A 13549-nucleotide genomic window follows, 5' to 3' on the forward strand; every position below is an offset into this window, starting at 1 on the left:
GACTTCTACGGCAAAAACTTCTTAACAAAGTGAAGACGGTGAGGGAAAAATAATAAAACTAGCAACATTCTATAATTACAATAATTTATACAGAGGATTTAGGCCTAAAAACTTGGACAAAATACTCAATTTTTACATCGCTAACACGTTTTTAGTAACTTCAAGAATTAAACGAAAAAATAGGGATAGGATCTTCAACCCAGATCATATATGACTCGGGTAATTCACGGATTAGATAAGAGCAAACTTATACCAGTAAAATAGAAAATCGAAGAAATAATAGCAAATGTGACATAAGAACGACCAGGATCTTTATCTCATCGTTCACAAACTCTAAAGTTGTAAATATACAAAGAAAAGATGGAAAAAAATTCATAACCATCTTATTTTCCACTTTCTTTATTAAATTAGAACAAGTATAAAAATTGATTCATTCCTATCTGTTCTCCAAGCACACCTAAATATTGCAGTTTAACCAAGAGTAAATGAGAGGAGGGGAGAGAAAGGAAAAGAAGTACAACCCAATATAATGCATAAAAACCTATTGGGATTAAGTTTGAGCCACTGGCTTTTTGAATCAGTTCATAAGAAGGATTACACGAGGTATCAAAGCTATCTGTGTCAGTTCAGTTCACTGTTTCATCCACTAAATTCAATTTGCTTCCTACATAACTATTTCCAACCAGATCACCGAATAAAATAAACAAATGATATTTGGCATTGTAATTAAAATTTCTATTCACCAAGAACAAACACTTGTACTTCATTTAAGGCAGTATTGGAAGAATCACCACTAGAACCATTACCCCCAACATGTCTTCCCATGATGACATCAGTCGTAGGAAATGAGCATCAAGCTCGTCACTGGCAAGCAGAGCTCACAAATAATATTTTTACGATCATCCCCAGTTTATCATCCATCATAAAACCTACAGGGAAAAGGCAATATTAACAGTATAGTCAGTTATGCCATGCAGGTTGCAAGTTAGAAAGCACAGATACAACATGATGCTGACACTGAAATATGGCAAATTTAAAATTATAGGACGAGTATGACTAAAATACAACAAATAAAATAGTTAAATTTCAATTAAAAAATCAAATATTAGATCAACAGAGATAAACGATGTTAGAATAAATCATTGTTAACATAATAAAATATTATCATTTGTCCAAATATTGTTGTAGTCTTGTCTATATTGATATAGAAGTTAAAAAAATAGAACTGAAAAAACTGTAAACCGAAACTAGGATTATCAAGTATCTGTAAAGTATTGGTGCTTACCTTTGGTTACAAATACCAGAAACACAAGGTTCAAGTCACTTATGTTAGCCCAGAAAATAAAAGGAAATAGAAATTCACGAAATATTAATGATTAAGCATATAAGTAAGTTCTTTATAGTACAAAGAGCTACATAATCAACACAATATCAAAATGAAAGGAAAAATCAATTTTATTAAGTAAATAAGTAAATATAGAAAATACTGTTACTTATAATCAAGAATAAGTAGATCCAGCAAAAAATAAACTCACCCCTGTATAGCACGCATCTCCATAACAAAAAGAATCTCACTCTGAACTGAGACAATCTCAACTTTGAATTCATAATGAAGTGACCTTCTCCATTCACAAACTATGTGCAACTTATAACAATCCAATTTTAGTGAATGTAGCATGCCCCCAAATTTAATCTAAGTCTGTCAACTATCTAAACTTCACCATTGTACAAGGCGCATAAGCAAATATGATGCATTACCAGGTACACACGCTCACACGAGTACATGCCTAATACCTTTTTGTTTTGCAAATTTCACTATCAAATACCTTTGGGCACAATCTCAATCAAGCATTGCAATGGGCTGATATCACTCACGTACAAGCTAGTCCATGCAAAATACTGAATTTTGTTGGTACATTGTATGGATAACTACTAAATGAAACAAACAGCTACTTCATATGTTGTGTGGATATCCCTCTTTAGATATTTTTGCTTAATTGAGATATTTTGAGTTTTGAGGAGAACTTAGAACATAATAAACCATGGTTTGAATATTATCCTACGATTCAATTCATTGTCAATGTTCTGCATATTTCAATATAATATATCCTGCAGTATGTCAATCTCAACACAATTCATTTTTTAGCACAAACTACATATTGGGATTAATATTAACAACTTAACATGTTAATCCAGAGTTAGTATGATGTGAAGGACATTGACATGTTACTCCAAATTTGTTTCACAAAGAATGGATATCGCAGGTTGCAGAAACACCAATCCTTTCCACAACGAAACACACATTAGACAATTTCATCTTCAATGACCTCACCGATAATTCAAATCAGTCAAGTGCAAACAAATCCATTCAACTGAGCACGAAAATTTCACATAAAAAACGAGTCCTCAATAGCAAACCCAGAAAAAGATAAGAACAAATTACCATGTTGAGCGTCCATTATAAGTGAGGAGTCCTCTGAGAAACCCTAGCTTTCTCGGCATCAATAATAGACTCCATCAACTTGACCGCATTATCAAGCTTCCCTTTCGCATTGACCACAACATAATCAAAATTCTTGACATGCTTCATCTCCTCCCTGGCAGTACCAATCCTCACCAGCAACGACTCCACGGTCTCCGTCTTCCGGTCCACCAGCCTCTCCACCAACGCCATCTCGCTCTCCGCCGCCACAAATACAAACACCGCCGACTTCCCGAGCGCCTTCTTCAACGTGGCAGCCCCCTGAATATCAACCCTCAAAACGACGTCGCAGCCTTGCGCGAGACACTCCCGAATCTGCTGCTTCGGCACGCCCTTGTAGTCACCGTAGACCAGCGCGTACTCCAGCAGCTCCTCCCGCTCCACCATCCCGAGAAACTCCTCCTTGGAGACGAAGATGTAGTCCTTCCCGTCGACCTCGGCGGGGCGGCGGGGGCGCGTGGTGGCGGTGACAACGAAGTGGAGGGCGCGGCGGGAGTCGCGGAGGCGCGCGATGAGGGTGTCCTTGCCGACGCCGCTGGGGCCGCTGATGACGATGATTAGAGGGTTAGGGTTTGGAGAGAGAGGCTCGGAGCTGAAAGGGGAGCCCATGGAAGCTTCTAGGGCGCGGAGGAGGTCGGAGCGTTCTGCTTTTTCCAAAGTGGGGATTGGGACGAATAAGGGTCTTCGCGCGTCCCCCATTTTGGAAGAGGAGAAGGATTTGATGGTTTGGGGAGATAAGGGCTTTTGTTTTTGTTTTTGGGTGAGTGAGGAGTTGAGAATGGTTAAGGAGCTTGAAGATTGGGGTTTTGAAAGACGGGGAAGAGAGGTGCAGAGGAGCCTGCGGAACATGGAGCACTCGCTTGTCCACATGAGATAGATAGATTGATGAGAAGAGGTTTAGTAAAATAATATTCAAGACCATACTTTCTACGTCTTCATATTTATACTCATACAGCTATTCTCCTAACACATCGCAATTTGATCTCTCTTCATTGGATGATATATACAACACAAGAAATGGAGAGAGACAAAATGTGATTTTGATACAGACATACAGGATACAGGATACAGGATTTTATGTCATCAATTAGTTAGAAATCAGCCTGAACAATAACTTATTAAATAATTACACTCAAATTCAACAATCTTATTGAATTGAATTACAGTATGAAAAACCTTAATTATAGTTGAAAAAAATGGCATTTGACCAGTCAAAGTGTGAATGTTTTGACTTTTGAACTTAAACATGACTTCTACTCGTGAAAAATATCTATTGCTTGCTGCAGGGCATCGAATGAAATGAAAAGTTTACTTCTTCTATTACTGTTCTTGTCTTGGTTTAAGACCTCTTGGCCAATAGAGTCTGGTCAAAAAAGATGTCATGAATGAGACTGATGAGTTAAAGTGCTATGCAATGCATTTGAGCAACGAGTTTGCTGCATTTGTATTCTAAAATCTGAATGGCAGAGGAACTGAACCCCTCCATCCCCCAAATAGGGCCTGCATAAAAAACCATCTCCTTATCTCTTGCATAAATTAGTGTGTTGTTTTCTGTGAGACGGCATAAAAGTGTGCACCCACGTTCACCCATAATAAGATACGACAAGCACTTATGATTCATAGGCTGAGGAAAATACTTGGAGGAAAATATCAGAGTGCACACGTGGAATTCAGTAAGCAAACATGTGAAACAAGGAGTTACCATTCATTGGGAACCAACACTTCATTTCTTTTGTTACACCAAATTAAGTTACTAACCCCAAAGATACCCCATGGAGAAAGGGACAAGAGAATATGACTTTGGCAGTTTGGCTATAAGTTCTTTTAAAAAAAAAATACATTATCTTGGTATTGGTACTCAAGTAATACTATAGGGTAAAAGTAACAACTTCCCATTCTGCAATGAAGCAACTGGTGGTCTGCCTTCAAGTTCATGGCTTTTCAGATCTTTCATGTACTCTGTTATTAATAAATTAGAGTGCAAGAAAATCATCAATTAGACCACGAGAACCCTTTAAATTTGACCATGCAAATAGCGTGAATTAGAAATCATCCTCTAGATACTTCAACATTAGGACTTGAGTCCCTTGAGCTCTTCCCTTTGTTACTTCGAATGTGAAATTTCAGTTCAGATGATCAAGATTAGGTGTAGCACATGAAACTCGGGTATTATCAGAGTTTCATGGCACAACACAAGGCTCTTGTTGGCCACATAGATTCAATGTAATTCATTATCAATACCACTGACCACCAGGTCCAGCTTGAGCAGCAGCCACTTTTCTTGCCATGTACTTTGGCTGCAGTCCATTTGAACCTTCAATCCCATCATCCTCTGCCCCCCTCTCATTTTTATAGCCTGGGTTTCTCCTAGGATATGAACAGCTCGATGCTGCATACTGAGCTGAAACAGATGGATTCCTGACCACCCTCCGCTGTTCAGCCTCGGCCGTCACTGCTACCCCACAGTTGTTGTAACGCATTACTGAACCAACAACCTTTCGGGGCCTTGCAGCAACACCTACAGAAAGTGAGCCACAAATGTAATGTACATTGGATTACAATAGCATTATGATACTTTAAATCTATAGGTAATATTAGAGGAGAATTATATTGTACTACCTTAAATCTATATGTAATACTACCATATTCTATAAGACAGTTTTTTCTTCTTTTTGGAAATAACAGTACATATATGCAGCTAGAATAAAGAATATGATGACAAAAAACATCAAAACAATTAAAGAATTCCACAGCTCTATTTCAGAATTTCTTCTATACAAACTTGTTCCTATCAGCCATTCACACACAATTCCCACCATGTGGCTGAAGAAAGAAGTACATGTTTGCAAAGATTAAAAGAGATGAATTAAAATGAAACAAGCTTCAGGAAGGCACAACACTCTTTATCAGAGAATGTCAGCCATGTGTATACCATAGATAAGAAGAACAAAAGGGAGACAGAGAAGGGGCAAAATATATACGAAAGTCAATCATCACACCTTGAATATTTTGCGGTGCTTGTAAAGGAAGCCTAGACATAGGGATAGCACTACTCCTTTCTATGGGTTGTTTCTCAACTTCTTTGATGCAACATTTGGATAGATCATCTGCAACCTCAGATGTGTTCTGCATTGAGTGGTCTGAATACAACACACAAGGTCTGCATGCACAGCAACAAATCAGCAGAGTTGGCAATTCCAAAGCAGATAAAGGGATTTTTCTATATTGGAATTTGACAAGATAAAAGAACAATGGACAAAGAAGAAAGGAACAATTCAAAAAAATAGTAACAGAAAATTGGGATACCTCGGTAATGATGCATGTTGCCTCTCAGGCGGAGCAACAGTTCCCCCTTTGCCGTAATGCTCCTCAAGATATGCAAATTGTTTCTTGAAGTGATCCACAGCACTATTCAAAATACAATTTGGAAAAAAAAAACAAGGGGGAAAAACCAAAAGCTAATGTTACACCTAACAGAAATTAGAGTAACAAAACTAGGCAATTCTAAAATACATCAATTAAAATTAAATATGCTTGAAACTCACAAATTTACAATCCCATAAATAATGAATTTGTAGTTAAAATTACATCTCAACAAACATATGATGTAATTTATTTCAAAAAAAGAAAATTAGCAAGCACACCAAATCGTAAGTATCCATATATCAATATTTTTGTATATCTATCTATGAACTTAGAGGGCGAGCCCTGGTGCAGCGGTAAAGTTGTGCCTTGGTGACTTGTTGGTCATGGGTTCGAATCCGGAAACAGCCTCTTTGCATATGCAAGGGCAAGGCTGCGTACAATATCCCTCCCCCATACCTTCGCATAGCGAAGAGCCTCTGGGCAATGGGGTACGAAGTTTTTTTTATCTATGAACTTAATATGAAATTTGAAAACCATGTGGCTTTTAACCTTGAGAAAAAAAGCCATGGAGATTGTTTTGTTCATATATGTTGAAGCTTGTCATGGCATTTTCTTTTGTACTTCTTCAATAAATTTGATAATTTTAGCCATAGCTCTACATTCAGAATATAGGAGTTACATCTAACTAAAAAGATACTGTATATATAGGCTCCTTAATGAGCAAAAATGAAAATTGTAAAACCAACAAGTGTCCAAATTTATGAACTGTGAAGTAACAATATCAGGTGAAAGCAACAACCAAATATGTTGTTCATGAAGTGCTAATGCGGTGCAAAACAAAAATTTGGATAGAGATTTAGACAATACCTTGGATACATGAAACCTGTTGGCTCTGCTCCTTCTAGAAATTCCTTCAACATCTTCGGATGGTACTCCAAAGTCTCTCGGTATATAAGCTCTCGTACATCTTCCTTTGTTATCCGGCGTCTCTCAAATTCAAACTCCATCTTGGTAACTGGCTGAGCAGATGGTTCTCTCTCAACCTTTGCCAAGCCTTTAAAATATGGATCCGCTAGAGCCTAACATTATTATACACACGATAACCTATTAACCAGATGTAACAGAGAAAGTGAACAACAGATAGATGGACATCAAGATCTAACCTCTTCTGCAGTAGGCCGATCCTTAGGCTCAAATGCCAACATTCTTTCTAACAAACGAAGAGCACGGGGGTCTGCATGAGGAAACTTCTGCGAGAAAGGAACTGGCTTCTTCTTTCGCATGCTGCTCAAATATCTCCGAGCTTTCTCATTTCGTACCTATTAGTATATACCAAGGTTTCATTAAGTAACAAAATAGAACAAACAAAATTGCTAAAAGGAAGGGAAACTGAACAACAGACCCTAGCAATGGCTTCAAGAGATGGAGTTCCAAGAAGATCAGTCATAAGGTCTAGTTGATGAACAACATTCTTCCCAGGGAAAAGAGGTTTTCCGGTCAAAAGTTCAGCAAAAATGCAGCCAATGCTCCATATGTCTATAGCTGGTGTATACTGAAAAACAAAAGTTTATGACCAAATATATTTACAAAGTCCAGGATAAGATAATAAATCATTAAGGTACACAGAAGCATAGAAGCATTGTCCAACTTCATTTCACAAACAGGATCAACTTCCTGGCTACTGCTTTAAAATATGAAATAAACAATGATAGGTACTGATTCCTATTGTATATTTAAATATTACAACCAACCAGAATAGACTTTATAATGTAATTAAGAGTAAAAAATGACCCTAAACCAGTTGCTGATGTCTAAAGCATCAGTCCTGTATGAAATAAGAACCATTAAGAAGGATATAAAGGTCAACGGCTTGCCTATAGACACAACCCATAATAGAACATTACAACATCATTTCATCTACGTGGCCAACCTACTTAAGTGAGAAAAAGTGGTTGTACATATATTATTTAGTACAGTTAAAATTTAAAATTGCTATTTGAAACATTCATCATGAAAAATCAAACTTTTTAACTTAGTAAATCATATCAAGCAGGGGCAAATCATATTGGATAAAATTGACCAACGATCTTAAATAATAGTCATAACTTATATTGCACCTTGGAAAAAAAGGATCCACACAACTCAGGAGCCCTATACCACCGTGTTGCAACATAATCCTGCAAGCAAACAAACGGAATTAAGAGGTGATGAACTGAGAAAGAGAGCTATGTACAATTGAAGGTGATAGTTTCAGGGAAAAAGATTCATACTGTCCAGAAAATAGCAGTGGGAGTATCATTGAAAGCCACTCTGGCAAGACCAAAGTCACAAATCTTCAGTTTGCAGTCAGCATTTGCTAAAATGTTTTTTGGCTTTAGATCACGGTGAAAAACATTTGCTACAAGTCCATTAAGAAATTCAAAATCAGCCACAGTGATCATATAATATATGCTACAGCAAGCAATCTAAGAAAGATTCCCTAACTAACCTGTGTGTATATACTTCAAGCCTCGTAGAAGCTGATACAAGAAAAACTGGTAATGTTCTGGTGTCAGATCATCATTAGCTTTGATGACCTGATGTAAATCAGATTCCATGAGTTCGAAGACAACATATATATCTTTGAATTCCCTTCTAGAAGGAGGCAACAGAATATGTTTGATCTCCACAATATCTGGATGGCGTAAAAGTCTAAGAAGCTTAATCTCGCGAAGAATGCGAGTGGCATCAGAAACATGTTCAAATATGTCATTAATTTTCTTTATTGCAACCTTTTCTCCAGTGTGTGTATCATATGCAGAGCAGACAACACCATAGCTTCCTTTACCAATTACTTCCTCTATTCTGTATCTGCTCCCTTCACCGTATTCAGTAAAGAAGTCCACCTCTACAGATGACTGCAAAAACACAACAAACCAAATTATTCTAATGAAGATACTAAGCAAACTCAAAGCCATACGTATGGTTAAAATGATCTGCAACATCCATATTTTTAATGAAGGAAACATAAGATTAGTGTCTAATGTTTGCATCCAACCATGAATAATAGAGGATAAAGGTAGCTCCAAGTTTTTAAAGATGAGACTGTTACTTTACCGTTAAACATAAGATAAGAGTCGTATTACAAAAAATACGGAATGTAAATTTGACTTGATCCTCTCTAAAAGTAATGAATCAAAACAAACATATTTTTGGAGGTTTTAAATCCCACATGTAGAATTTGCAAGGTATAATTAAATTTCAGAGGGATAAAAGATGAATTATGAAAAAAGACACGAAATTCGATATTAGTAATTTAGTAATATTAAAATGAAATGAAACACAAAAGGGGAGATGCGGGGGCTAAAACAATCAACTGCAACAGTCTGCAGACACCATGGAAACCAAAATAGTAGACAACCAAATCTTAAACGACGGAAAAATTTCTGCAGAGTCTCTCACAAACCAAACACTACAGACTTAGGCATATGGCAGAGAAATATAGACATTTGCAAGACACTTTGTTTCTTCTTAACTAGAAACGGTTCTCATATCCACAAGCAAAAAGGAGAGAAAAAAGTAGTGTCAGAGAAGAGTAAGAGCTCCACACTCGATGGGATAAGAAAACAAAAATTTTCAATCATGAAGAATACAAACACTATCCATATCTTATAGAAGCAGAACTCACAACAAAACACAGATTAAGCTACATATATACACACACATCTACATGTACATCAGTTAAGTAACTTTACCTTTTTTCTCTGATCAGGAAGCATCTTTGCAACTAAGCATAAAAACCCTTCAAATGATTTAAGCCAATAGGTGCATCCAACAAACCCCTTACCTCAACTCAAAACCCAGATCACCCAAACTCCCACTTCCACTCCGAAATCCCCAAAAAGAAAACACTAAAACAGAGAACCACACAAACACCAGAACGCCCCAGATCAAAAGGGGTGCTCAAAATGCAAAGCAAGAAAAACCAAATCAAAATGAACAAGTAAAGGAGAAAACTTTCAATTCAAACTTGAACGAAGCTCAACAAAAAAAAAAAAAAAAAAACAGACCCAGAATAGTTTAGCAGCGAATACAACAACTGCAATTAAAACAAAAACAAAAACACGTACTAGGATATCACTGTATTAGAATAAAAAAATAGGGAACAAAAAACCCCCAAAAAACAAAAAGGAAATGAAGAAGCTCTTGAAATGTAGCTGAAAAGGCCAAAGTCACAGATCAAGTTGGGGTGTGAATTGGTACAAGGCGTTGAGCTTAGAATCAGCGGAAAAAAATAACCTTGGAGAATTTGCTGCGGCGATAATCACTAACTCTGCCAAAGAAGACGAATAAATAGAGACACCGAACAAAGGGTGGAGCTTAGGATTTCAAAGCAGAATAAGAATCTTGAAATTGGGGAATTGAAGAAGCAGATTATGATGGAAAATTGAGAGTGAATAAAGGAACATAAACTTTTGGATCCCACACAAACCGCATACTTCGAGTTCAAGTTGAAGAAGGTTGTGGTGCAGAGCTTTAAGAAAGTGTTCGAGACATAAAAAAGGGATGAATAATAATATAGAGGAAAAATGAATAAATAATAATAATATTCTATTATTATTATTATTATATGAGAGTAATTTTAAAGGAAGGGTATTATTGCAGAAAAGTTTTTTTTTTTTTTGGGTGCAGTATTGCAGAAAAGTATGAATGTGCCCTTGCCACTCAATTTTCCACTTCTTTTTTCAATGTATTTTTTCAATTTTTAGTTTCCTCTCTCAACGAAAGATATCGGATAAGATATTATGTGGAAGAGGGAGGAGAGTGTTCCAGCTTGTGGCATTTTGTCTCTCAAAGTCAATAATTCTTGCTTAACTGGCTTGTGATTGATTCATTGAAAGAAAACATGTGGCTTGTGATGGTTAATTAATAAATAAATGATAAATAATGTAAAAGAAAAGGAAATTAAAATAAATTAAAAATAATGTCTTAGTTAATCTGTAAGAAAAATTATTAGTGATGGCATTAAGATAATTAACTTTAGCCATGAAGTCATGGGTTTAATTTTTAGTGTAGACTTCTGTGGTCATTATATATAAAAAATAACTAAATGGAAAAACTTATTATAAATTTTCAGTAATAATTTAAGTAGATTTTTTTAAAAATATATATATAAATAATAACAATATAAAAAGTTATAATTGAGTTCACTATTAACTTCATTTTATATGGTTGACAGTATAACTGTTTTTTTTTTTCGGAGAACAACAGCGTCTCTTTCCTTAGAATTGAGTCTTGGATGTCTTCATCAAAGTCATTTTCAAATTCATGTTGCAAACTTATGAAAAATAATAATCATAATCCTACTTATTAGAAGTCAAATGAACCAGCATAAATTTATGCTAAAAGTGATTTTCTTTTCATAAAAAAGTTTAACAAACAAAACTATAGATATTATTGAATTTCCGAAAGAAAGTACCAACAACGTAGGAGTTGTATTAGTGCATTTTTGGAATGTTGCATGTTCAAAGTCATGTTTTTCTCAAAGCCTTTGAATATATTAAAAAATTAAACATACACATACGTATATAGCATATGAATGATAAAAAAAATATATAGCATATGGAATTACTATGGTCACTGTTATATGTAGCGGAATTACTTTTTCATTCGTTTTAGTTTTAGGTATAATCTCTACTTTGAAAAGGAAAAAAAAACATGGACTAATTTAATAAAGATATCCTTCCATCCGAGGCACCATATTTCAAAGCGAAAATTGGAAGTGACAAATAATCGGGACGAGAATATTGTTGAAGGCCAATATATATATATATATATATATATATATATATATTGGGCATAAGGCTAGTGTTTATCCATTTGATCGATATTCATGTTAAAACATATGTTAGGATTTACTAATTCCAAAGGGCATGTGCGTCACATGGGTTGGAGAGTTCTCTAACTGCGAATCGGTGCTTTTATTTTAGGTATAAAAAAGTAATATGGAGACTCAGTTCTGCCAAACTTTATCTTTTATACTCAGCTAAAATGCCTAAATCCAAATAATAAATAGGATTTTTACCTTTTTTTTCTATTCGTGTGTATGTTTTAACCGAACTTGGGTGACATTTTTCGCCAAGTTATTGACTTGGATCCAAGTAGCTGATAAGTTTGATCCTAATGAGTGATGGTTTATAATACCAGAAAAAAACTTATTTATTTCTACATAATTAAAAATGTGTACTATTACTTTAAGTGTGTATTTAACTTGGTTCACTCAAGATAATTACGTAAGTTTTTCGATAGAGATTAAAACGCATTTGACTATTTGCATAGTTATTGGAATTGTGATCACGTTCAATTCAATGTACTTCCACTGCAGAAGTAACAAAAAGTATACTTCTACAAATGATTATTGGAATTACAGAAACCACAATCTAAACGCACACTTAATCTTGGATGATATGGAAGTAGGTGATAAAGAAAAAATGTTTGTTTATTCTGCCCAAAAAATTGTGTCATGTTCGGTTATTAGTTCCCAAAGCACCAAAAATCTTAGCGGAATCATAATGGCTATCAATTCATTTAGTCAAGATTTTTCTATCAGCCCAATCCTTAAGAAAAACTTTAAAAAAGGAAAGGAAAAAAGACGGCCAGAAATCATTTTCTGAAAAGAAAAAAGTTTCTGGTGGGGACGAAAATATGGGTTTCTTCTTACGCACTATGGTGTTGCAAGAGATGCCATGGCATAGTGGCAAATTCCCTAGGGAGAGATCAACGGATTGGTGAATTAGTTAGAGCCTTAGAGGGATTCCACGATTCCTACAAATACAATCAGGTACACCATCACTATTTTTTTCTTACTATTTTGAAATGTATATTAATTAGAAGCATTGTGAAGAACAACATAATCAATTTAATTCCAAAGAGAGAGAGGACAAGAAAGAAGTTCATTAAACGGTGATACCTGGACAGATTTAATATATGTAGAGATAGATAAGATTTCCCATGCAACAATGATAAATGTTTGTATTTCCGTTTGTTTCACATCATCTTTTATGTTGAACTATTTTGGAAAATGAACTACTAGCAGAAATCAAACAAATTATGAATGTCTTTTGGAAAATTGTAAACCAACATTGAACATGCACGCCAGTTGTCTTCAATCCAACACTGATGGCATCTCTTTGTTTGCTGTTTCTTGGAATTAGCAAACAGATTTTATTTTATTTTTTGCTTTTAAACAGTAATATTAACACATTTTATGTATACAGCTTTTTCCGGCTAAGTTTTTTAAGAAAATTTGTCTTTTCTTTCATTTATACCACCTAAAATTTGGGTAAATTTTCTTTAATTTATAATATATACTTAAATGTTTTTGTCTTCATTAGAGATATTTTTTTGCTTTAGTGTTTATAAGAAAATTATTTATTTTCAGACCCCAAAATTTATAAAATTCATTCACTTTTAATCTCTAACAAAGAACTACGATATTTGTTAAATGTAAGAAATAAAAATAAATACATTTTTTTAAAAAAAAAAAGCTTAAAAGATGTATTTTTAAATACCAAAAACATATTTCTACCTTTTATAAGAACATATTGACTCCCTTAAATAATTTCATGTGTTTAGTCCCATTGATAAGAATAAAAAAATGGCTAGCTCTTCCCTGCAATAATGTTTGTTATTTTATTTGGTCAAAGTATTAATGTTATTTTA

General features: G+C 34.9%; 2 protein-coding genes across 3 annotated transcripts; both read right to left on the bottom strand.

Annotated features, from left to right (window-relative positions):
* Positions 1-527: 527 nt before the first annotated feature.
* LOC100781406 (guanylate kinase 3, chloroplastic) lies at positions 528-3781 on the bottom strand. Its single transcript, XM_003546074.5, has 2 exons — positions 2444-3781; positions 528-929 (listed from the first exon to the last, which is right to left on the bottom strand). The coding sequence occupies exon 1, from the start codon at positions 3350-3352 to the stop codon at positions 2459-2461; it is 894 nt and encodes a 297-aa protein (XP_003546122.1). The 5' UTR covers positions 3353-3781; the 3' UTR covers positions 528-929; positions 2444-2458.
* Positions 3782-4168: 387 nt separating this feature from the next.
* On the bottom strand, positions 4169-10404 carry LOC100781957 (mitogen-activated protein kinase 15). 2 transcript variants are annotated; one of them, XM_003546075.5, is made up of 10 exons: positions 9583-10404; positions 8337-8745; positions 8119-8246; positions 7966-8025; positions 7251-7400; positions 7012-7167; positions 6716-6927; positions 5789-5890; positions 5482-5642; positions 4169-5000 (listed from the first exon to the last, which is right to left on the bottom strand). In XM_003546075.5, exons 1-10 carry the CDS (start codon positions 9604-9606, stop codon positions 4717-4719), a joined length of 1686 nt encoding a protein of 561 aa, XP_003546123.1. In that variant the 5' UTR covers positions 9607-10404; the 3' UTR covers positions 4169-4716. The 2 variants fall into 2 exon arrangements, with proteins under 2 accessions (XP_003546123.1, XP_006597569.1); XM_006597506.4 differs by having other exon boundaries at positions 10127-10403.
* Between the last annotated feature and the right edge of the window lie 3145 nt (positions 10405-13549).

The sequence above is a fragment of the Glycine max genome, chromosome 15 (genome assembly GCF_000004515.6).
Source record: "Glycine max cultivar Williams 82 chromosome 15, Glycine_max_v4.0, whole genome shotgun sequence".
In the NCBI taxonomy this organism is placed as follows: Eukaryota; Viridiplantae; Streptophyta; class Magnoliopsida; order Fabales; family Fabaceae; genus Glycine; species Glycine max.